This window comes from Podarcis liolepis (assembly GCF_965112155.1).
Source record: "Podarcis liolepis genome assembly, chromosome: 17".
NCBI lineage: Eukaryota > Metazoa > Chordata > Lepidosauria > Squamata > Lacertidae > Podarcis > Podarcis liolepis.
The window spans coordinates 39682358-39708778 of record NC_139571.1 but is presented as its reverse complement, the minus strand read 5'-3'; the positions used below and the strand labels follow the sequence as shown (position 1 = coordinate 39708778).

The following is a 26421-nucleotide window of genomic DNA, read 5'->3' as shown; positions in this document are numbered from 1 at the left end:
CCCCAGTGACAGAAATGGGGAACCACCAAGACCAAAACATATATCCCGAGGATCCCCAATGAGTAATATCTCTGATAATTGTTCCACAAGGGGGTGGGCAGTCAATTAATTGTATAAGAGAATCTTTCCTTTCACAATCGCTGGTTCAGATGCTCCTCAAGCTTCAGGCGTGCGCAGGTCAGCCAGCTTCCAGGTTGTGGCTGCAGCAGGCCGGTCGTCTAATGTTGCCCGTGACCTAGCCCGTTCCCGGTAGGGCTAGATACAGGGGTTTTTGGAGAGAGTCAGTTTAAGAGGATTAGAGGGGTCACCTTTGCACGTCCAACTGCCTTCGGACTTCTTCAAACGGGAGTGATGAATCCAGGGGGTCACCTCAGCTACCTTCACCGCTGTTGGAGTAGAGAGCAAGACGGTGTAAGGTCCACGCCACTTAGGTGCAAGTGGATCACGTTTCCACTCTTTCACCCATACGCTATCGCCAGCCTGGAACTGATGAATCGGCTCGGCAATGCTGCACGGCGTGCGCTCGAGGACCCACCTGTTAAGAGAAACAAAAACACGGGAGAGAGATTGCACTTGTCCCTGTGTCACATGGTCTCCTATTTGTTTAAGATCAGCTGGAATATCCTGAACAAAGGAGGGCGGTCTCCCATACAGGAGCTCAAAAGGTGACAACTTAAGTCTTTTTGTGGGTGCACACCGAACACGAAACAGTGTTATGGGTAACACATCTACCCATCCCAATCCCGTTTCCTGGGTTAATTTTGCCAATTGGGTTTTCAGAGTCCGATTCATTCTTTCAGTTTTCCCTGAACTCTGAGGCCTATAGGCTGCATGCAGTCTCCATTTCACTTGTAGGACTCGACATACTTCTTGTACTACTTGATCAATGAACGCTGGCCCATTGTCACTTCCAATGCATCTAGGTAATCCAAACCTCGGGATCAATTCAGTGAGGAGTCTCTTAGTTACCTCTCGTGCCTTTTCAGTTCGGGTGGGAAAAGCTTCAACCCATCCGGTAAGAGTATCTACAAACACAAGGAGATACTTGAATCCCTTAGAAGGGACCAGCTCTGTGAAGTCCACAATTAGGCTTTCCATGGGGACATATCCCACATGTTGGATTCCAGGAGGTTGTACCGGTCCCTGCCTGGGATTGTTTTTAGCACAAAGAACACATTTCTGTGAAATGCAAGTTGCTAATTGTGATAGGTTAATAATATACAACTTCCGACTGAGACTTTCTCTGGTTGCAGTACCGCCAAGGTGAGTAGATTCATGATAATTTCTTACAATTGTGCCTGCTAGATGATGAGGTACATAAATCCTATTGTCTGGCAGGATCATCCAACCGTCCTTCACAACTGCTCCTTCCTGTTCAGCCCACTTCCTCTCTTCTGGGGTATAGTGAGGTTTAACTTCTTCTGGAGCTACCTCTGGTATGAGGGCTGCTATAAATCCTCCCACAGGCTTTTGGGCTGCCTCTCGGGCTGCTTTGTCAGCAGCATGATTTCCTCTGGTTATTGGATCCCTTCCTCGTCCATGACCTTTGCAGTGCATTACAGCAATCTGTTCTGGAGCCCATACTGCTTCTAACAGGATTTCTACTTCAGGTCCATATTTCAAGGCCTTCCCGTGGGCTCCTATTAGACCTCTTTCTTTCCATAGAGCACCATGTGCATGCAGGGTTAAGAAGGCATATTTAGAATCAGTATAGATGTTTGCCTTACATCCGGCTGCCAATTGCAGAGCTCTAGTTAAACCTATAAGTTCAGCTTTTTGTGCTGAGGTGCCAGCAGGCAAAGCTTCAGCTTCCACAACTTCCTCATTGGTGACCACAGCATATCCTGCTCGTCTGGCACCTTCATGCAGGTAACTGCTACCATCAGTATAATATACAACATCTGGATTTTTCAATGGTTCATCTTTCAGATCGGGTCTACTGGAATAAACTTCATCCATTATTTGGAGACAATCATGTGATTCTTCATCATCTACCTCTGGTAGGGGCAGCAAAGTCGCTGGATTGAGCATATTCACTACTCGTAGATGAATCCTGGGATTTTCACACAATAGGCCTTGGTACCTAGCCATCCTTGGGTTCGTTAGCCAATAACTACCCTTATATTCCATGAGTGTCAGAACAGCATGAGGTACATTCACATACATCGTCTGGCCGAAGGTAAATTTATCAGCTTCTTTGACAAGGCTTGCAGTGGCCGCTACTGCCCTTAGGCATGGAGGCCATCCTTTTGCTACTGAGTCCAATTGTTTTGACAAATAAGCTACTGGACGGTTCCAACTTCCTAATCTCTGGGTCAGGACTGCCGCTGCAATCCCATTCTGTTCATGTACATACAGCTGAAAGGGTTTTTCCGAATTAGGCAGTCCAAGGGCTGGGGCCTCCATAAGTCGTTGTTTGATAACTAAAAAGGCTTGTTGCTGCTCAGGTCCCCATACAAATGGGTCCTTTTCTGCACCTCGAGTGCTTTCATGTAAGGGTTTGGCCAGACTGCTGAAATCAGGTATCCATAGTCTACAAAACCCTGCTGTTCCCAGGAATCCTCTAAGTTGTTTCCTTGTGGTAGGTTCCTTGATAAGGCAAATAGCTTCTTTCCTCTCTGGCCTCAATGCTCGTTGTTGGTGTGAGATGTCAAAGCCCAAATATTTGACCTTTTCTAAACATAACTGTGCCTTTTTCTGGGAAACTCGGTAGCCAGCTTGCCAGAGCAAGTGGAGCAGTTCCTCTGTACCTTCTTTACAGGTATCAAAATCCTTTGCTGCTAGTATAAGGTCATCTACATATTGCAGAACCACCTTTTCTCCAGGTATTGAGGGGTAACTTGTTAGATCCTTCGCCAAGGCAGTGCCAAATAAAGTTGGGGAATTTTTGAATCCCTGGGGCAATCTCGTCCAAGTTAGCTGGCCTTTTGTTCCTGTTAAAGGGTCTTCCCACTGGAAGGCAAATATAGGTTGGCTCTGTGGTGCCAGCCGGCAACAGAAGAATGCATCTTTCAAGTCCAATACAGTAAAAAATGTTGCTTCTGGTGGGATCAAACTCAGCAGGGTGTATGGGTTTGGTACATTTGGGTGCAAGGTCTCGATAGCCTGGTTTACGAGCCTCAAGTCCTGCACTGGCCTGTATTCATCTGTCCCAGGTTTTCGAACAGGCAAAAGGGGTGTGTTCCATTCTGATTGGCAGGGCTTAAGCAGACCATATTTTAATAGGCGGTCCAAATGTTTCTGGATGCCCTCTGCTGCTCGCCGGGGTAAAGGATATTGCTTTACAGATACAGGGATAGCCATAGGTTTTAAGGTTACTACAATTGGAGCTATATTCTTGGCCATTCCTGGTGGGCTATTTTCGGCCCATACTCCTGGTGGCACCTGTAGAGTTCGGAGGAGCTTGTTTAACTCTGTATCCAATGTAGGTTGGACTTGCAGGGCTGACATTAGGCGCCATGATTGTTCCTTAGGTACTGAGAGGGAAATTATTCCTGCTGCCTTTGATGGCAGTTTCATTTCTGGACCTCGAGGAGTGAAGGTGATTTGGGCCTGCAATTTGGACAGCATATCTCTACCTAAGAGAGGTATTGGACACTCAGGTATATACAAAAACTGATGGGTTAAACGATGTCCCCCAATCTGGCATTCCAAAGGTTGGAGGAAAGACCTCTTAGCTGACTGACCAGTGGCACTTTTAATGACTACACTTTTGGATGCCTTTTTCTGCAATAGTTCTGGGAGTACTGAGTATTCAGCCCCAGTATCAATCATAAAGTCTATTAAATGGCTTCCTAATTGGATCGTGACCGTGGGCTCCTGGAAGCCTAACTTTATGGAGTCCGGTCTTTCCTAGTCTTGGGTAAAATCCTCCTCTGCCAGTCCAATGACATTGTCCCTACTCCGTCCTTGCCCAGGTCTCTGATATCTTCCATCTCGAATCATTCCCCGTCCCCGTCCCTGGTTTCTTGGGCCGGAGCCTGGGCCTGGGCCTGGGCCTGGGCGTACTTCTTCCAACCTCAGGGGTTCAGGACACTCCCGCTTCCAATGACCCTCCTTCTTGCAATTTGCACATTGATTCCTTCCCAGTGGTGGATTCCTTCCCCGCCCTCTTCCTCCATTTAAGGGGCGGTAGTCTTGCTTTACTGCTGTGGCTAGCATTACCATCTTTTCCTTCTGCCACTTCTTCTTCTCTTGTTTCTCAGCCTCATCCCTATTCCGATAAACTCGGCGTGCAATGGCCATAATTTGGCTCATCAGCATCCCTTCCCATCCTTCTGATTTCTGAATTTTCTTACGAATGTCAGAAGCGCACTGGGCCACAAATGTAGCAGTAATCATTCTGCTGTTTTCAGGGGCTTCAGGGTCAAAAGGAGTCCATATACGATAGGCTTCTTGCAGCCTCTCTAAAAAGTCTCCTGGACTCTCATTTGGTTTCTGTTCTACTTCTGAGACTTTAGACATATTAGTGGGCTTCTGGCATGCCCTGCGGATACCTTGCACAAGCGTCTGGCGGTAGGTGGTAAGTCTGGCCAGGTGAATTACATTGTTTGGATCCCAATTAGGATCTTCCAAGGGAAAGTTGTCTTGGAGATGACGGTCAATATTAAAAATATTTCCCACTCTGGCCTGCTCACGCAAATATATCTGTGCCTTTTCAATTATGTCTCTCCTTTCCTCAGTGGTGAACAGAGTATTCAGGAGCTGGCGGCAATCTGTCCAAGTAGGACTATGAGTATTTATTATTGAAGTCACCAAGTCCATCATAGCCTGAGGTTTTTCTGCGAAAGATGGGGTGTGTGTTTTCCAATTCATCAGATCTGTAGTCGTGAATGGAATATATTGCAGGGTCGAAGTTCGAGGTGGCCTTGGTCCAGGTAGCCCGTTAACCAGCACAGGCTCCTCAAGTGCATCAAATACTCTTCTGAGAGGGGCTACTACGTGATCTTTCTCTTCGCTTTGCTCTAGGGGCCTCAAATCATAGGGGATGGTATTTGTCCCAAGGCGTTCTTTTAGCAGCTTTATACGCCTGGCTGTATTGCTTGCTGACCGATTAAGGTCTCCCTGTAACTTCTGTAATAATTCTCTAGGACTTGGATGTACAGGAGTTTGGGGTAGGCAATCAGTTGTTTCACTAAAAGAGACTGTAGATGGAGTTCTACTGGGACTCACAGATGGAATAACCACTTCTGCTTGGGCTTTATTATAGGCCTCCAATGCCTCCTGAAGATATTTATCATAATCTATCAAGGAATCAAGTTCTGTGACTCCAGCCCCATTATTCATTCCACTTTCTTGCCTTGGGGTTACAACTGGTGGAGTGTTTGGATTAGGCTCCCTTCGATGTGGAGCATAGGGTGGAGGTGGAAGCAGCTCTTCCTCTGGTCCCTCAAAAATGGGTTTGAGTTTATTTGGCAAGATTCCTTTCCTGGCTTCGGCTTTTACAGCCAATAATTTGCATCGTTGGACTTTGCATTCCCTTATCCATGGAGGATTTTTATTTAATGTGCTCAGCCAGGAATCTATATATGAAAATTGTTCTGGGCACCCTCCAATTTCTTTGGCGATGTTAGACCAAAGTTTGCTTACTAAATTTATATCAAAAGTTCCCTGAGATGGCCATCCAGTATTTTGCTTTGGCCACTCTAATTCACATAACGTTCTCAGGCGCTCTGGCGTCATTTTGACTCCATACGCCCCTGAGAAGGCTTTCTTAAAATTATTTAACATACATTCAAGAGGTGTATTTTCCCCTTTTGAACCCCCAACTCCCATTGTATGGCCCTGTGAAGTATCCACTCAGTCACTCACACACACGCTTCGTGGGGTTTCTTGCCCAGATGGAGTCGCCTCACTGGGAACCGAAGTACTACCCACTCCACACTCAGGTCAGCTACAGATTGCTCTGTACTTTCTCACACATACAATGCGCTGGATACTTCACCACACACTACCTCCCAACTTCCCCTTTTCCCCCACCAGACCACCATCTGATATACCCAACCACCTAGCGTACTCAGTTCCCACTTACTGAGACGCAGAAGTTTGATCAAGACTTCTCTTCCTCCCAATTAATTGGAGGGCCAAAAATCCCTTTGTGCACTTACCCCTGGTTGGTTCCGTTTCCCCCCGGTCCGTCGCCGCCAGTGAGCAGGGTATCAGACAGACGAGACTTCTGCGTTCCCCCTGGAAAAATTTACCAGTGCGCGCTTGGGTAAGCAGTTTAGAGATCCTCTCTCTTGTACCCTGCTCAGTAGAGCGAAGGGGCTGCGTTCCAGCAGACCACTTATCCGAGTCACAGGGCACCATAAAATGTAGCACCCTGCTTGTGGTTAACGCTTAGCTGGAATGAAATATTCAACGCAGCAATAGAGAATTTAAAATAATTATTTATTTGTCAGACAAATAAATGAGAGGCACAGTGGTATATGGTTACCAAGCTCTGGCCTGGCCTCCTGCCATTATGGCCAGCACTTATATTCCCTTAATCCAGCCCCCTTTGCTCCTCCTTGGGCTGCCTCTGTCCAATCAGCCTGGTTGGATTTCCTATTGGCTGATTGCTATAACCAATCACAAAAAGATACACCCATATCCTTCTGTCCTTATAAGGAACACAAACAGCTATATATTGTTACATCTATAAATGACAAATAAGTAGTAATATATCTTACATGTGTCTCAACAAGGAATCTTAATTACCAGCTCACCTCTTGCCCTCCCTGCCCTATTGCCTTCTAAAACAAATGGTTAATCTTAAATTTTTATCTTAAACATATGTCAAGGATCTTGAGTTTCACATCAACATTGAAAGATATCCTTCATTTGAAGGTTTCTAAACAAATGTCTGGCAGCTAATATATCAGGACAGCATTTGATGGCGTCTTCTTGTCTGGCAAGAGGCTGGACTGGTGGCTGACTTAATTTCAAGATAAATACAACTCTTCTAGCATTTGTTAAATCCTTTGCATAATTACATTTAAGCCAACATATTTAATACACAACACAGATAGCCTCTTAAAAGGAATAAGGCCTTTTTAAAGTAGAGAGAGAAAGAAAGAAAAGGACTCAGTTTAAAACAGTTTCAAAAGAAGGCTCTTCAGTTCACATCCCCCCCCCTTTAGCAAGCTGCTTTTCCCATTATCTGTTTAAGGAAGAAACAGCTTTAAAAAGACTTCCCAGCTAGATGCTTTAAAAAGACTTCCCAGCTAGATGTTTTTTCTCCCATTTACCTCTGGCCTTAGAAAATACAGCTCAAGGTTTTAAGAGAGGCCCATGGTATCATTTTACTATTTGCCCATTCCTAATTATATTTATCTCTGCCTTTGTTATCTTCTGTAACATGTAGGGTCAATGTCCTGCTTTTAGTCTGTAATTTCAGCTTTTATGACTTTGAGAATTGTTTTCTGCTATCAATCAAAAAGGGGGCCCCTTGTCTTAGGAGAATGGCCAAGGTTTTCTCTGCCTGGCATTGAAACATTTGAAAATCTTTTAGGCTCTCTCTAATATACAAGTCCTGATCAAACATTAATAAAATGCAGGCTTATGCCTGATGCCTCAAGAGAGCGGCAGAGATGGCATTTGAAAAGGCTTAGAGGGGGCTCCCCACTTTACATGATTTCAGTTATGCGTGCAGGGACCAAAATGTAACCCCCGTGTAAGAGAGGGGGACATCTGTACATTTCTGCACCTAACCCTTTGTGACTCTTTACAGGTTGGTGATGGCTTATCCATCATCCAGTTAGAAAAAGAGTTTCGTCTGGCTTTAGAAGGCGCTCTTAAAGAAAAACAAGAGAGGCTGACGAAGTTGAAACAGCTGCAGCTAGAGGAGCAGAGACTATGTTCAGAGCTTTACGCTACTCCATACTACATACCGACCGGCAGTGTTCCAAGTTGTTTGCAGCTGGAAGAATTAGACAAACATGTTCGGCAGCTCTTGAAAGTGAAGGTGTAGTACTGACCCCTCCCCCTTTGCATTATTTAAACAGAAACATTGCATTTATTTTTATTTCTTGAATTTATATACCCAATATATAGTAAAAATCAGAGGTTCTGATAAGGCTTGCTGGGCTTGGACCCAGGTATGAGCCACAAATGGAGGCATTGTATAGCTTCTGAATATTTCTCTGGTTTGAATTAAAATGTAAGAAGAATTCTCAGCAACTTACACTTTCCCCCTCCCCTCTAGTCAGCCCCTAAATGGTTACTTTTGCAGCCAGGAGACCTGCTGTTGGGGCCTCTAGATGTGTAAAAGTTAGAAGTGAAGATAGGGTTGCCACATTTTACAAAGTGATAATCCAGACAGAAGAGTTGTAGAGTTTTGTTTTTGCAAAATCACAAAGAAATTGAAGCTATTTCTGAGGAAGATCTTCAAAATGACACTGCTGCCATGTGTGCGGATTTTCCCAGACATTTCTCCAATTCACACCCAGACATTGCTTGCAGCTACAGTATTACGGATATGTCTGGGAAATTCCATATGGAAACCCTAAAACTTGAATTCACTCTGAAATAAATATTTTCCATTGGGAGAGGAGGAGTGATTCAACTTACTTCTTAGCCAGTCTGGAATGAATTATAGGGAGCTTCCACATGCCTACTAAGCATGCTGCTTTCTTCTAATCTCCTGGCAAATTGCTTTCGAATGCCTGTTCTAGAAAAATTGCATTTAATTCACATCAGAGATTCATTCTGGTTATCCCGAATTAGCAAATAGCCTTAATCAATAAACGAATCTGTTCATTTTTTGTTGAGCAGGTGAAACTAGTTTGATATTCCTGTGTTGCACTTAAAGTTGGACAGTGTCAAGAATATTGTCAATCTGTTTTGTTGGGTTAAACATGATTTTTAGATGTTCTTTATATCTGAGACCTCATGACAGCATTACATTTGAAAGCTGTTTGATCTGACTATTTAAATCATTTTATTTGTTTAGGAGCAAAGATTGAAAGAGTTTTTTAAACTAAGGGGAAAGGTCAGGCAGTATAATAAAGAAATTGGACACACACCAGATGGGACACTGGAAAGTGATATGTTGAGCGATGAAGAAGAATGCATTTGCCTTACAAAGAAAAACCTTGAGGATCTCGAATTGCTTGTTCATCAGGTTGGTCTTTTGAATGTAAAAAAGATGTATTCACATGAATGAGGCTGCTGTTCAGATTGTTTAGCCCACATGAATACCAGAACCAATATGGTCCTTAAATGATGTTGGGCAAATGCAACAGGTGTGCCATTTGTAACCATGGCTTGCAAAGTGCAATAAAGGCCTCCAATATGGAGGTATAAGTGCTTTCTTATAGTCGGGCCAATGGGTCTTCTGTAGCTAATAATGCTGCAAGGTGATATGTGTGGGCCATGCAGTGTAATAGTGAATGAGGGTTCCATCTCTATTCTAACTTCCCACTCCCTGCCTTCAGCCATTTGAAATGAGACGGTGGAGCACAGGTTCCCTGTTGGAATGCAACTCGGTTTGAACTGGAGGCTGATTTGTCTCCATGGGAAAGAGTACAGTGGTGCCTCGCAAGATGAAAAGAATCCGTTCTGTGATTCTCTTCGTCTAGCGGTTTTTTCGTCTTGCGAAGCAAGCCCATTGACGGATTAGCGCTTTTATCGGCTTATCGGATCAGCTGATAAGCGGCTTAGCGGCTTAGAAAAAGGGGGGAGGGGAAAAAACCCGCAGGAACTCGCAAGACATTATCGTCTTGCGAAGCAAGCCCATAGGAGATTCGTTTTGCGATGCACCTCCAAAACAGAAAACTCTTTCGTCTAGCGAGTTTTCCGTCTTGCGAGGCATTCGTCTTGCGGGGCACCACTGTAGATAGAAGGAAGAACCTCCAAGTTGCCTAGACTGTCCTTTAACCTGTACTGACCTTCCATCATGTGTTAGACATATTTTTAGGGTTTCTGACCTCATTTCCTTCTTTTTCTACATCATCGCCGGGAAAGGAAACATCCTTGCATCTTCCCTATACAGTTCTACAGTGGTACCTCGGGTTACAAACGTAATTCGTTCCAGAGGTCTGTTCTTAACCTGAGGCGCACGTTTGCTAATGGGGCCTCCCACCACTCCGCCGGCGTGCAATTTCTGTTCTCATCCTAGGGCAAAGTTCTCAACCCAAGGTACTACTTCTGGGTTAGCAGAGTTTGTAACCTGAAGTGTTTGTAACCCAAAGCATTTCTAACCAAGGTACCACTGTACCTTGGAAGTCAAACGGAATCCGTTCCAGAAGTCCATACAACTTCTGAAACATTTGAAAACCAAAACGTGGCTTCTCATTGGCTGCAGGAAACTCCTGCAGCCAATCGGAAGCCCCATTGGACGTTCGGCTTCCAAAAGAACATTCAAAAACCAGGACAGTCACTTTGGGTTTTGATTGTTCATGAGCCAAAACGTTCGAGAACTAGGCTGTTCAACTTTCAAGGTACGACTGTATGTGTATTTCCTTCAATAAACTTAGCTTCCATCTTTTTCCAAACTCAAGAGTCTTGGTGTAATTATATCCAGGCTAAAGTGTGTTCTACTCCAACAGTAATTCAATGTTCAGTTAAGCTTCCAAGCTGCAAGTTAAATTGAAAACACCAACATTCTCTCCCCCCGCCCAATCCACCCCGGACCACCTCCCCACTTTATAGAACTGGTAATCACAATACTTCATTGCTTAATTTTGGTACCGTGATCAAGATGGAGTGTTGGCATGCACTTTTCCTGAGAAGCTGATGATGCAGTGTTACATCTGGCTTGACTTGCTCTTGAGACTATATGGTACAGTTCACATACCTTGTTGCTGCCTTTTCCATATGGCTGTTTTGTATGAACTGATGTAGATGTGCCTTTGTAGTTGCAGGTCAAGAAAGACTCTCTAATTGCCAGCAGAGATGCTCTGGTGAAAGAGGTGCAAGTTTTGTGGGACAGACTTCAACAGCCACAAGAGAAGCAGGAGCAACTCACAATGTTGGCAAGCAGATGCCCTATTTCTGAAGCAATAAAAATGGTAATAGAATCAGAATTCTGATGGCACTGTTCATTAATAATAGGCTGACTACAATGGTCTCTTATGTAATTTACAATACAGAAAGGTAAGAGTCGCTTAAAACTACAGAATCAGACTTCAGTTTAAATTTGTGCCGGATTTTTAAAAAGTCTTCTGTAGGCTCTGGAAGATCAGGGAGGGGGCCTGCCTGACCTCAACTGGAAGGGAATTCCACAAAATTGGGTCCACAATACTGAATTCACAGCTCCTGGTGGATACAAGCCACGAATCTGAGCCATGGGGTTACCACTAACATTGACTCTGCCCAAGTCCTTGATGATCAGGCGAGGATATATGGGATTAGGCAGTACCTGTGGTATCCTGGACCCACATTGTTAAGGGCCTTGTAAATTAATACAAGAACCTTGAACTTGGTTGTGTAGTATTCAGGCAGTCCATGCAAACCTTGGAGCACTAAAGTTACATCCCGGTGATAGACATTCCCCATCAACAGTCTAGACATAGTGTTTTGCAGCAGCTGGAGCCTCCAGGTCCAAGAGTAGCCCCACATAGGGCACATTGCAGTAATCAAGTCTTGAGGTCATCACTGCATGAATCACCATGGCCAGACTTTCCCTGTAGTTGACATACCAGCTATAGCTGGTAAAAGGCACTCCTATTGAAATTAATGGACCTAGCTTAAGTCGTGCGCATTAATTTCAGTGAGTCTAGTCTGAGTAAAACTTACTTGATTACTACCCAGTGTTTTCCCCCCCAGATGTTGATATTTACTGACTTTACCGTCTGTTTTGCTTCACTGGATCTGCTTTGATGCTAGACCCTCAACAGTTTTGTGTCTCTCACCTGCAGTGAGTCGTATTTTAATTTTGAAGCTTCTGAAATAGCAGCTGCATGTGTTTATTTAAAATATTTCTTCTTCAGATACATTAATATGAGATGTATGTACTTGCTTAAAGCTATAGAATCAAGCTTCATTTAAAATACCTGCTGGGTTAAAAGAAAAGTTGCCCAGAGAAGACATAGGCAGGAAAAGGCACACTTTCAGGCATTTGAACCCAAAGCTATTTAGGGCTTTAAAGTTAAGTAGTAGTACCTTAAATTGGATAATGAAGGAGCCTTCTCATTTTACTGTCTGGAGCTAACATCTTGCTCTAATGTATTTTGAGCGTGTGGCCTTCTTCTAAGCTCAGCTGACATGGAAGCATTAAATTTAAAGTGTGGGGGAAATGGCCATTTTAAAAAAAAGTTCTAAAGAGTTAATTGTATTCTACGTGAATGCCTCTTGGTGTCAAACTGACAGTCAGATCAGATTACTCCAATTTCAGGAATATCCCCAGTCTACGTACGTCACTGCTACAGCCTTTGCTGTAACAAATTTGTAGTCATGGAGAAGTCTGAGTAATTGTCTGGAAATAGTGAAAGCAAGATCTCCATTGCCAAATGCAATAACCATGAGACACTTGTTTTGTTTTCATTAGTGGGAAGAGGAGTTGGAGAACCTGGAAGTGCTGAAGAAGGAAAGTTTAAAACAAATTACTTTCAGAGTCAGGCAAGAACTTCATGATTTCTGGGGGAAATGCTTTTATTCTGAGGAACAAAGAGCTGCGTTTCAGCCCTTTTTAAGTGGTAATTCCTTACATCTTATATCTTTCAAATACAAATCTGTATTTTGTGTCTACTTATGACTAAAGACAGGTAAAACTATTTTTTGTCATAATTTAATTTAAAAAATGGAATGTCTGGTTGATGAGGCAAAATTCTGTTAAATCTTCTAGAGCTGGGTCACAGTGAAAGTGCTTAGTCGCTATTTGATCCTCATCTTCTAGTTGCAGAGTCATGCCATGTGCCTAATGAAACCTTAACTCTTGTTTTCTTGCTTTAGATAATTTCTCTGAAGAGTTGTTGAGTCAACACGATGAAGAACTTTTGAGAATAAAAGAGGTTTATGAGAAAAACAAACACCTATATGATAATGTTCACAAATGGAATGCCATCGGGGAGCGTTTGGGTGAACTGGAGGTCAGAAGTACTGAATGCTTATGTTATCTCACTGCAGAGAGGGAAACATGAAGCTGTTTTTAGATATGGGTAAAATCTAGGTGAGCACCAGACACAAGATTCGACTCGTATCTGAAGCTTTGGGTAGGAGCCCAATCTGTTTTGGAGCTGCTCTTTGGTCTTTCCAACTCATCTCATTATTTGGGACCAAGATACAGTGGTACCTTGGTTTACAAACTTAATCCTTTCCAGAAGTCCGGTCTAAAACCAAAGCGTTCTTATACCAAGGCGTGCTTTCCCATAGCAGCGGGGGACTCAATTTACAAATGGAACACACTCAACAGGAAGCAGAACATGTTCTTATTCCAAGGCAAAGTTCACAAACCAAAACACCTACTTCCGGGTTTGCAGCGTTCTTAATTCAAGTTGTTCATAAACTAAGCTTTTCTTAAACCAAGGTACCACTGATCTGTTAAAAACGAAACTGCCACCCACCCCACCTCTACCTGTTCACTCTGTACTTGGAGGTTTTGAAGCAGAGATTGGGTGACCATTTATGATTATAATGGAAATCTAAAACTGTATTGCTTCCCTTCCACAGAAGTGGATGAAATGAGCAGGCATGGGGCCCCTGCAGGGTGGATTAAGACTCCCAAATTGTAGGCAAATACACCAAACGGAGCAAATGAGCGAAAGCTAGCCAACGGAACAGTGCACTTGTTCAAAAGTGACCATTTGACACAACTCAGAAACGTACAGCTTCTATACTGTATAGACACAAGGATACTAGGATGATACCAGCCCACCCATCATTCGCTGATAAATGCATAAAGCAGCTGTGCAATGTTATTTGCTTGACTTCAAAGGAACTGACATATGCCACTGAGCCACAAATACCCCCATACTTGGTACTTTGAAAGGATAATCTTTTATCTGCCTGGGCTTGTACTAGAACAAGAGCCACAATCTTACCCGGAATGGCAAGATTCTTCTGAATGTCTGCTTCAGGTTTTTGCTCTAGGAGGCTTAGTTTGGTCAGAATCGAGTGTAAACGCTTCCAGAGTTAATGCTAAATACATTACTTCTGGTGAATGAGCCACCATAGCCACTAGAGGGCTGTGCAAAATTTGTCTCCTGGGCTTTTAGACTCGTCCACCCATGTACTATAGGTAAACAATGTGTAACCTGTTTTCCTTCTGTATTCAGAAAAAATCAACAGATCCAAGCAGACTTCTAAACAGAGGGGGTACCTTACTCAAAGAGGAAAGGGAAAGATCAAAGCTTCAAAAACAATTGTTAAAGGTAAGTCCCAGGGCCATTTTTGTGTAGTTTCCATCCATTTGGGGTGAAATTTGGTGCCTGATCCACATGAGCACACCTAAGTAAAACAATAGATGTAATCCCTTGTTGACTAACACTCCTTGGCAAAGCAGTTCTAACATGTAGATAATGCTTTCATCTCATAAACTTTGGAAGTATTTTCTGTGCATATAAAGTTGCCTCTGGAAAGCACACTGATGACACCTCAAATTTGAGGTCCAAATGACTCCAGGTTCTTAGCATGCTTGATCGTTTCTTGGCTGATCTAGCTAACGTCTCTAATATTGTAGAGGAAAGTGAATTGTTCAGCTGCAAACGGAGTTGGAAGAGGGCCTTGAATAGTGGCAGTGTGAAGTTTAAAGTCTTTCTGAAATTGACTAAACTGATTGTCAGTTCAAGGTTGAAATTTTAAGTCCAAACCACCTTCCTGGTATAGACTGAGCATATTGTTTAGCTCTTCAGAGGAGATGCTGCTGGTCATTCCATGACCTGTGAATTGTGACAAGTTGGCCTTCTCTGTGATAGCACACACACTGGAGTGCCCTCCCTTGGGTAATTTGTGAGATGGAAACAGTAATGACCTCCGAATGCCTTGTGAAAACGGACTTGCTCAAGAGTTATTCAAGCTTCACTCAAGCTTTCCTGCCTCTTTTAAGATTTATTTTATTTTTGTTTTGTACACTGCTTAGTTTTTATTATGATATCCTGACAAGACAGAAGTACTGTTTTTGGGGGACAGGAGGCGGGCAGGTGTGGAGGATTCCCTGGTCCTGAATGGGGTAACTGTGCCCCTGAAGGACCAGGTGCGCAGCCTGGGAGTCATTTTGGACTCACAGCTGTCCATGGAGGCACAGGTCAAATCTGTGTCCAGGGCAGCTGTTTACCAGCTCCATCTGGTACGTAGGCTGAGACCCTATCTGCTTGCGGACTGTCTCGCCAGAGTGGTGCATGCTCTAGTTATCTCCCGCTTGGACTACTGCAATGCACTCTACGTGGGGCTACCTTTGAAGGTGACTCGGAAACTACAACTAATCCAGAATGCGGCAGCTAGACTGGTGACTGGGGGCGGCCGCCGAGACCATATAACACCGGTCTTGAAAGACCTACATTGGCTCCCAGTACGTTTCCGGAGCACAATTCAAAGTGTTGGTGCTGACCTTTAAAGCCCTAAACGGCCTCGGTCCAGTATACCTGAAGGAGCGTCTCCACCCCCATCATTCTGCCTGGACGCTGAGGTCCAGCGCCGAGGGCCTTCTGGCGGTTCCCTCATTGCGAGAAGCAAAGCTACAGGTAACCAGGCAGAGGGCCTTCTCGGTAGTGGCGCCCGCCCTGTGGAACGCCCTTCCAGCAGATGTCAAAGCGATAAACAACTACCTGACATTCAGAAGACATCTTAAGGCAGCCCTGTTCAGGGAAGTTTTTAACGTGTGATATTTTACTGTATTTTTGGTTTCTATGGAAGCCGCCCAGAGTGGCTGGGGAAGCCCAGCCAGATGGGCGGGGTATAAATAATAAATAATAATAATAATAATAATTAATAATAACAATTATATAAAGTTGTGCTTTATTTTTATTTCCCTTTTAATTTAGTTTTTAGGAAATGTTACATTTTTAGGTGAACTGCATTGAGATTTTTATTAAATAGTATTATTTTTTATTTTTAAAAAACTTATTTGCCAAAACTAGTTGGGGGAGGAACTGAAGAAAGATACTGAAGACTGGGAGAAGGAAAACAACTCACACTTCCTTGTTAATAATCAGAGGTTTCTGGACTCCATGGCCCTTCAGTTGCAGCATCACAAAATTAAGAAAGATCAACCCAAAATTGTAAGTTTTGCATGTGAGTCACTTAATGCAGCACATTATTTATTTGATAAAAATGTGACCGCCGTGTTTGGGATGTGTTGTTTACTAAATTCTTTACTAAATAATGACTGTGCCTTATTGACTCTGCCATGTTCTCTTTGGTGTTCTCTCACTTTCGTCTGGTTGCTGTTGCAAAGTTAGTCACTTAAGCTAGGATCTAGCCAGCATTTGAAGCTAGTTACAAATTCAGAGCTAATTCTGGCTAGCATAAAATGTGGTTCATCACCAGTGTTTACAACTGAGGGAGAAGGAACACATGATCCAGCAGTCTAGTCCCCCATCCGAATGACAGCAGATGTTCAATATACATCGCAGACCATGCCATGATCGTGTGTCTTGTCTGTATAACGATCGGTTGGGTCTAGATTTGCAAGCTTTCGTTTTCCTTGCAGCACAGAACCATTACATTTCCCCCACAAAATAATCAATGGAGGGCTTGAATGTTAGCCTATGATGGCGTTCTTTCTCAGCCTTGCAGGAGTGTTTCTTTTTCCCTGTGCCTGGTGGGAAGAGGCAAGTTTGACAGCAGGGATGTGGTGATGCTGCTGCCGCCGCCATGTGTGGAGAGCAGACGGCCTCTGGGGCACTTTCCCCCCATTTTTTTCCTCGCCGTGGGGACTGACTGTGGCGTTCGTACGGAGTCCCTGGTCATTCTCACGGACTATTGACCTGTACACCACTAATCCGCTGCCACCAACCAGGTTCTCCCTGGTAAAATCACTTCAGTCTCAGTCAGCTTTTCAATTAATAAAGAAGTGTGTGTTTTATGTCAGACACAAACAAAACTTTTACAGCATTCCAAACGTTGTTGCTCTTTACTTTCTTAGTCCTATTTTCCTCTCTCTATCTCTTCTGCCTCCCCACACTCAAGAACCCACTGCCCTAACTGTCTCTCTATTACCAGCTGTTTCTCCAACTGCCTTTCCCAACCAGCCAACCCACTAAAACCAACCAACTGCCCACCAACAACTCCCAACAAACTCCTCCCAGAACTAGTTTGATAGACCCACTGACTCCATCCCCCTGGGTCCTGTCTGTGCAACCTATTTAACTATTTCCCCTCCAGCACTCTCTCATATATATTAACGTCACACTGACTTCCGGGGTCTTGTTGTCTGGGCAGCCCAGGACCTCCAGACACACTGCCCAGGTCTGTGCCCTGGGGAGGTCATTTCAGTGCTGCTTCACCCCTGGAGGTGCACTCCAATGTTGATCCTTGCCGGATGTCAGGGAACTGACATCGGAGCCAAAGGCGGAGGCAAGGCTCCCAAGTGATGCTGGAGAAGGGCCCAGCAAGGAGAGAGGCAGCTCATCAGCTGGGGAAGGAAATCAGCGTAACACCAGGGATAAAGGGGGGCAGATGGGGGAATCGGCGAGAGGGCTCCAGGACTCCTCGCCGGAGACCAGCGAGGAGAGCACGGGTCCTCCGCTACCCACACCCTTCCTGCGCAGAAGACTTCCGCGCAGGGAGAGTAGGAGGAGACTTGGCGTCAAACAGCTTTTATGCTGGAAGAGGTTTAAGAAACGCCCACTGACGGATTCTGCTAGCGACTGAAACAGCCACAAAGTGGAGGGCTGTCCAGACAGAAAAGGTTTAACCAGCCAACCTAGCCAGGAGTGCTGGCAACTTACGCACGAGTAACCCCAATCATTATTACACCACCCAAGGACAGAGCTTGTACAGAACAATAAGGTTGTCAGGGGAGAGCATAGCAGTGCCAGCAAGACTTGCTTAACTGTTCAGAATATGTGGAATGCAAAAGTTGACTATGTCCCTGAAACATCACTGGGTGTGCATTGGCTCCTTAGAAACCTGTGAAAAGCAGCTACTGGTTCTATTTTACAAGTGCTGGAGCACTAAATATAAGTGCCACACTTTCTACAAATTCTCAAGGGTGGACTGAACATACTCTTGGTTATGGATCACTCATTTATCAACTGTGGGCTGCAAATGTATGTGGACCAGCAACCTTGATGCTTGCAGCATTTCTTTTTACTGCCCCTGGGGACTTTCAGAAAATAATAATAATAATAAATAATTACTTACACCCCGCCCGTCTGGCTGGGTTTCCATAGCCACTCTGGGCAGCTTCCAACAAGAGATTAAAAATACATTAAAACATTAGTCATTAAAAACTTCCCTAAACAAGGCTGCTAAAGTTAGATAGATAAGATAAGATAAACTTTATTCGCATTAGCCAACGGCCATAGCAACATAAAACAAGCAATATATACAAATAAAATAAAGTTAGATAGTTGTTTATTTCCTTGACATCTGATGGGAGGGCGTTCCGCAGGGCGGGCGCCACTACCGAGAAGGCCCTCTGCCTGGTTCCCTGTAACCTCACATCTCGCAGTGAGGGAACCTCCAGAAGGCCCTCGGTGCTGGACCGCAGCGTCCGGGCTGAATGATGGGGGTGGAGACGCTCCTTCAGGTATACTGAGCCAAGGCCATTTAGGGCTTTAAAGGTCAGCATCAACACTTTGAATTGTGCTTGGAAACGTACTGGGAGCCAATGTAGGTCTTTCAAGACCTGTGTTATGTGGCCTCTGCGGCCGCTCCCATTCACCAATCTAGCTGGATTCTGGATTAGTTGCAGTTTCTGGGTCATCTTCAAAGGTAGCCCCACCTTTGGGGCTACCTTTGAAATACTGAACATCTCTTGGAAGTATCAGGGTGGAGCTTTTGCTCGGTAGGGCTGTAGGACTCTTTCTGTTAGCTGCTGTTTCCAATGTAGAAAGAGGCAACAGAGAACTTACTGAAGAATTGCATTATTGTTTAACAGAGTTTAAGCAACATTTATTTCATATTTTTTTGCAGTCATTGAAGAGGGATGAATGTGGAACTCCCAAATCAGCTACTAAAAGACCTGCAGGAGGTGTGAACATCCCACCGCCTAGCAAGATGCGGAAAGTAAATAATCTTTTGGTCCAACAGGCAATTATCTGATAGAAATCGTGTGCATGCTTCGAAGCCAAAGTACAAGGAGCCCTATTCAACTAGCTTGCATCAGCCAGAAGCAAAGTACAGTAAAGACAACTTGCCTTATTTTATTTGACAGAACCCCTGTATGTGTGTATGGGAAATTCATCCGGAAGACAAAAATGTATCAAGGAGTTAGTGATCTACCATGGTTACCCTTCCTGCCTCTGTTCCTTCCCCTTCCATTTCTCTTGTTAGGTTTTTTGATGGTGTGAGAACAGTCTTTAACGTCCTGAAGATTGGGAGGAGGTGAAGCCAGGGGTGTAGGAAGGCTTCCAACAAGAGATTAAAAATACATTAAAATGTCACATGTTAAAAACTTACCTAAACAGGGCTGCCTTCAGGTGCCTTCTAAATGTCAGGTAGTTGCTTATCTCTTTGACATCTGATGGGAGGGGGTTCCACAGGGCGGGCGCCACTACCAAGAAGGCCCTCTTCCTGGTTCCCTGTAGCTTTTGCTTCTCTCAGTGAGTTATAATTCTTACAAGTATACATCAAATAAAAACTATGAATCTCCAGACTTCTCACCATCCCCTCCATGGGTCCTGTTATCATTTTCAACTGCATATTATTTCATCATCCATATTTTAGGTCTATCCATATTATCCAACATTACAAGTTTTGTTAAAATCCTGCTGATGTTTCCATTTGCTTACAGTGGTCTCTTAAATAAGTTATATTTCTTTCCCATTCTTTCTTGAAACTTTTGTCTGCTTGGTTTCTAAGTTTTCCGGTCCGTTTTGCCATTTCGGCATAGTCCAACAGCTTAATTTGCCATTCTTCTCTAGTAAGGACTTTTATCTTCTTTCCATCTCTGGGCAAAAGCATCCGTGCGGCAGTTGTTGTGTACATAAGAAGTCTTTTCTGCTCCTTTGGAATCTCTGTACCTACGATCCCTAATAAAAAAAGCTTCTGGTTTCCTTATAAAAGTTATTTTAAACATTATTTTCGTTTCATTATATATCATTTACCAGAATGCTTTTATAACTTTACACGTCCACCACATACGATAAAAGGTACCTTCTTGTTCTTTACCTTTCCGACAAATGTTCGTTCTTGTTTTATACATTTTTGCTAGTTTAGTAGGAGTCAAATAGCACCTATACATCAATTTCATGTAATATTTTTTCAACGTACAACATGCCGAATTTTTTTAATCCATTTTCATAAACTTTCCCAATCAAAACATTGGGTATTATGCCCCAAATTCCTCGCCCAGTGTATCATCAGGTGGCATAATATAAAAATAAAACATTAAAATCAGTTTGGTCAAACTCATGCTGGTAGCTTCGAGAACACTATCCAACTATCTTGTCCTCTGCCATCCCCTTCTCCTTGTGCCCTCCATCTTTCCCAACATCAGGGTCTTTTCCAGGGAGTCTTCTCTTCTCATGAGGTGGACAAAGTACTGGAAAGGATCTGTCCTTCAGGATCTGTCCTTCCAGTGAGCACTCAGGGCTGATTTCCTTCAGAATGGAGAGGTTTGATCTTCTTGCAGTCCATGGGACTCTCAAGAGTCTCCTCCAGCACCAGAATTCAAAAGCATCAATTCTTTGGCGATCAGTCTTCTTTATGGTCCAGCTCTCACTTCCATACATCACTACTGGGAAAACCATAGCTTTAACTATACAGACCTTTGTTGACAAGGTGATGTCTCTGCTTTTTAAGATGCTGTCTAGGATAATAGGATAGGTCCTTAAAAAATGTATCTTGGGTGTCAGGCTGGAGTACAGAGGTTTGTCTTCAGCATATGGTGGCACAGATGCCCCTCAGTGGGGAGGGAATTCCACAGCTCATCTATTACAGAGAATGTCTTCTTCTAGGCTGCCAGCAGGGAAACAACCAAGAAGGTGCTTCTCTACTCTGATCAGCCCCAGCGTGCATGCCCAGTCATCTGATTTTGGAAGATGCTGATCAGTTACATCTGGAGAGGCAGATTATCCACTCATTGCTTTAGGATAGCAGATCATGATTGCAAAGAGTTCAAGGGAATTGAACAGCATGCCTTGTCTCAGGTTCAGATGTGCTAAAGCATTTTTTAGTATTGTGGAGACTGCAGGGGCAAGCCAGTGCTACTCATTCTCCCTTTCTTGTGAAATATACAGGGCTTCTGTCTTACTTTGTTGTTATTTAGTCGTGTCCGACTCTTCGTGACCCCCTGGACCAGAGCACGCCAGGCACTCCTGTCTTCCACTGCCTTCTGCAGCTTGGTCAAACTCATGCTGGTAGCTTCAAGAACACTATCCAACCATCTTGTCCTCTGTCGTCCCCTTCTCCTTGTGCCCTCCAGCTTTCCCAACATCAGGGTCTTTTCCAGGGATTCTTCTCTTCTCATGAGGTGGCCAAAGTCTTGGAGCCTCAGCTTCGGGATCTGTCCTTCCAGTGAGCACTCAGGGCTGATTTCCTTAAGAATGGAGAGGTTTGATCTTCTTGCAGTCCATGGGACTCTCAAGAGTCTCCTCCAGCACCAGAATTCAAAATTCTGTCTTCCTACCGCCCGGGAAAGCAGGGATCGTGTGACCTAGATTGGAACATTGAGTCAGGGCCCCCCCACTTCTTTCCCTGGTTTCCCCTCAAACAGAGTCTTCTATTTTAGCCCTGGCTGCTGCATGTAATTGCATATCTATATTACAGCTATGTTGCAGCTCCCTCTAGGGAGGGTGATGTCCAATTTCATATCATGAACACCAGATGGCAGTGCATCATAAAGAAAGCCTTTCCCACAAACATATCCCACAAATAAATCTGTATGGCAGCCATGCGTTTGACCGTGAAGCACTATAAACTAGAGATGTTTCCCTCCATGGAGACACCCTTTGGGGAAAGTGCTACAGCACATGCGTTGTCCTAGCCTCAGCCACTTTTCCTTTTCCCTGCCTCCCCAGACATTGTGTGCTTGTGTGGATTCCACAGTTGGATGTCTCCTTCACACTAAACAGAGAACAAAACACTGAACACGTAGCAATGAATATGCTGTCTTCTTTGATGAAACAAAAGTATTGTTATGGGAATTCTAAGGACTTCTGTATGTGTTTGCCTTGTACATTTATGAATGTTTATTTTATTACACACATTACACTTGATCTTAGCCAAAAGGCCAAGTATATAAATCTATAAACCACGTGTCTGAAATAGTACAGGAAAACGATCCTGATGCCATTTTGACTCTTCCAGTAACCTCAAATATTATCTGCAGTGAGAAAGGAAATGGGCAAGCCTCCCCATTGTCTCTTTGCTCACAAATCCTGTCTTCAGGGCGTATTTGTGTATGAATAGGGTGAGCTTGTGACCTGGATTCAGGAACTAAGTATTTAGCATCTCAAAAGGAATGGCCAGGCAGTCCAGGTAAAGCAATCAGTGACCATTATCAGTATCCTGCCAAACAGGATTTCTGTTGTAGACTGCCCCCTTCAGTGATGTATGTGTGATGTTTTGGAGGGTGGTCTTGAGCTACTTTTGCATTTCAAAAGTCTATACAGTGGTACCTTGGGATGCAAACGGGATACATTCCAGAGCCCCATTCGCATCCTGAATGGAACGTAAGGCGCATCTGCGCGGGTCGCGTTTTGCTGCTTTCGCGCAAGCGCGTGACATCATTTTGAGCGTCTGCATATGTGCGAGCGGCGAAACCCGGAAGTAACGCACTCTGTTACTTCCGGGTTGCCGCGGAGTGCAACCCGAAAGTGCTCAACCTGAAGCACATTCAACCTGAGGTATGACTGTATAAGGGCTTGCACACCATTGTTCGGTGTTCCCCTCCTGACTCCAGCATGTGGTTGTGAGCATCCTGTTGCAACAGTATAATAAAGATCATGCTTACTAGCTGCTTTTCTTCTCAATATTCTCTGGTTGGCCTCTGTTATTTTCTCCTTCCAATAGGAACCTACTTAAGGTGCATCATACAGGCCCTTGGGTACCCCATCTGGGAAAAGGAGCGGTTTTTTCCTTATAACCGTATCCACGGCACATCTATCTCACAAGCGGCTGACATATGGTTGATTCTGTTTGAGGTCCTACATGCAGGCGCTTAAACTGCTGTGCTCCATTTGCGCTAGTGTTGAAATCTAACCCACGTGATTCCTGTCTCCCTGGGTGGTAGGAAGAGACAATACCACACTGGGTGCCTCAGTCATACCAAACCAGAAAGAATCTTCATGGAAACTGCCAGATGCTCTGATCCAAAGATACCAGATAACTCTTGCTGGTTCATATGTGTACAGTACTACTGTGGTTTTGGAAATAAGCAGCGAACTCTTGGATGCACAGACTTAAGCCGGCCTTGATACCTAGGTTGGGAGGTTAGGGCATGACCTCGCCCCTGGATTTTTAAGTATTTTAAAAATAGGAATGTGAATCTGAAGCTATTAGAAGCCCGTAATTGTCAGATTCAAGGTGTCTTGACAAACCTGAAAATATTTTCATCTAAGTTCATAATAGAATTGAAAGCTCAGCGTGAAGCTTTCATAAGCTTCATTTTTCTGAGGTTAAATAGAAACTGTAATTTTACTCCCCATGCTTTGCACTGACTGTCTTTCGGGAACAACACTTGTTCCTATGTTAATGCAGCGGCTTGTCTTAGTTAGGTTAGAGGCTTCAACCAACAAAGACAGGATTCTTCATATCCACCAGGGAAAAAACTCTTTCTTTTGCAGCTATCAATATTTTATATTTTATTCTCGGTTTTTCCCCTTGCCAGATATATTTAGAAATATCTTTTTGCCATATGTTGAAACAATCTGTCTTGCCAATCACTATCAATCACCATTCAGAGAGCCTTCTGTTGAAAAGACCGGATCCCTGACTACAATTCATGCAAGGGATCTAGAACGGCAATGTTACGCATACTTCCTAAGGCATAAGCCCCAGTAAATACAGTCGGACTTAACCTCCAAGCAAACACTCCTAGGATTTTGCTGCAAAATGAACTTCCGTTTAGAAACAAGACTTTGATTATGTACCATGATTATGGCAATGAGTTGACATGAGTAGGGCTACTCTGTGCTGGTAGCTTTTTGTGCTTGGTTGTTTTTAAGATTGAAATTATTTTTAAACAGCTGCCTTGTAGACTTCTTAAATGTGGTTGGGATTGTAAATGGCGTTTTTTTATTTAAATTAAGCATTCTAAATGGAATAACATTTTGGAAAGCCAGATTTTATTAACTCTGCAGTTACTTAAATAAAAAGCTATGCTAGCAAAATTGTATCCCTGTGATCATTTCACTTAATACAATGAGGAATATGAGAGAAGACAACCCCTTTGGCTGCTCTTGACAATGTGTGGGGATCATTATAGTTCAACAGCTGTACTACTGATTGCTCGACCAGAAGATTGGGCTAACAGGCTTAAATACTGCAAGCAGTGACACTTGGTAAGTCCATTTTATTCTACTTGATATTCTGTTTTGTTAATGGTTTGCACTTGTCTTTGCCAGGGCAGATGAAATACATTTTTATCATGTGTGTTGATAGAATAGAAAATAATGTGGCCAACAGTGCAATCCTACACTTATTAAATGGGCTTACTTCCAGATGACCGGGCATCAATTAAAGCCTAAACTAATAAATAGGGTCACAACACTAACAGTGCAATCCCTTGCATGTTTTGTCAGAAATCAGTTCCAGTGTGTCTAGGGGGCTTTCTATGTACAGCACAATCTGTTTGTAAGCTCCACTGGACCCAGTAAAAATCTAAGTAAATATGCATAGGCTTCTGCGGTCAATCAGTTTAATCAAATGGATAATTCAAATATATTTCACTACAAAGGGGCTAAATCAGGAAGCACTTTCAAACTTTTTTTTTAAGGTTTGGATTGCCAGAGAAACTGCAGGTGGCAGGAGTGGCCCATCTGTGCATCGCATTAAAATAATAATGTATTTTTACCCCACCCACCTGGCTGGGTTTCCCCAGCCACTCTGGGCGGCTCCCAACAGAATATTAAAAACACAATAAAACATCAAACATAAAAAACTTCCCTAAGGGCTACCTTCAGATATCTTCTAAAAGTCAGATAGTTGTTTATTTCCTTGACATCTGACGGGAGGACGTTCCACAGGGTGGGCGCCACTACCGAGAAGGCCCTCTGCCTGGTTCCCTGTAACCTCACATCTCGCAGAGTGGGAACCGCCAGAAGGCCCTCGGAGCTGGACCTCAGTGTCCGGGCTGAATGATGGGGGTGGAGACGTGTTTTTCAGTGATTTTGTTTTCCATCATATGCAGATTGACTGAGATATTTGAGAAAGATTTCTTTAATTCTGCAACAGCCCTCCTAATTTCCCTGCAAGCTCTAGGGCAAGGGAGAAGTTACTGCTCACCATCCCAATCGCAGCAGTCATCCAGATGGAGGCATTCATTGTCCTCACTTTGAACCCACTGCAATTAGAAGTATGGGCTCTTGCTTGGGCAGCAGGAAAAAAGAGAGCGCAAGTGAGTACACTGTTTGATATGTGGGGCAGCAGGACTGTTCATGTATGCCACAACAGCTGCAAGAATGCTTCTAGCCCAGAGATGGAAAGAAGGAGAGGTGCCGACCAGAGAAGAATGGCAGACTTAATGGAGGATGCGGAGATGGCTAAACTGACGGGAAAGATCAGAAACCAGGAAGATCAAGTATTTTTTAAAGACGGGACTAACTTTTTAACATATTTAAAAGACCACTGTAAACAGTTAAAATCACTGGAAATTTGTAATGTGAAAAGATCTTTGGATAGTATGAAAATATAACAGATAACGGTAAAAGATAAAAGAATTTATTTTCATTGAAAATGGTACCCAGGGAGGGAGGGAAGGTCTGAAGGTTCGAAAGAACCTTTTTATTTTGATGTTTATTTTGATATATATATATGAAAATGATATCTGGGGCAGCAGTCTTCAGCCATTCCTTACTTGCACAACACTTTTTTTGTGGGGAGGGGAGAGAATAGACTGCAGCAGCAAGGTGAGCACCTTGGCCAAGCAGAGACCAGCTACAGCAGTGGTTGGCTTTAGAGAAATCCTGAATTATTATTTTTTAAATAAATGGATATGGAATAGTCTCCCCACCCCATCCCCAAATATTTCACCTAATAGTTACCTTTAGCTTTAAAATTTGGGCAGATGGGTGAGAAGGTGAGGATCCACTGCAGCAGCTTTTACATTGGCACACAGATATTGGTGAAATGTAATTACATAATCAAAAGCTGCAAGTGGATTTTTAAAACTACGATTCTATGGAAGCAAATGCAAGAGTGCTCTGCCAATAGAGATCTGCAGGCTCCTTTGGTGTC

General features: G+C 43.7%; 1 protein-coding gene across 3 annotated transcripts in view; it reads left to right on the top strand.

Annotated features, from left to right (window-relative positions):
• LOC310696383 (protein regulator of cytokinesis 1-like) overlaps positions 1-22997 on the top strand; it is a 29683-nt gene extending 6686 nt beyond the window's left edge. For all 3 annotated transcript variants that reach the window (XM_083481854.1, XM_083481855.1, XM_083481856.1), the window contains exons 4-11: positions 7712-7945; positions 8933-9103; positions 10839-10991; positions 12470-12617; positions 12874-13010; positions 14196-14291; positions 15996-16136; positions 18997-22997. In XM_083481854.1, the coding sequence (XP_083337980.1) occupies positions 7712-7945; positions 8933-9103; positions 10839-10991; positions 12470-12617; positions 12874-13010; positions 14196-14291; positions 15996-16136; positions 18997-19125 (1209 nt within the window). In that variant the 3' untranslated portion in view covers positions 19126-22997. The remainder of the gene's footprint in view (positions 1-7711; positions 7946-8932; positions 9104-10838; positions 10992-12469; positions 12618-12873; positions 13011-14195; positions 14292-15995; positions 16137-18996) is intronic.
• The last annotated feature ends 3424 nt before the right edge of the window (positions 22998-26421 follow it).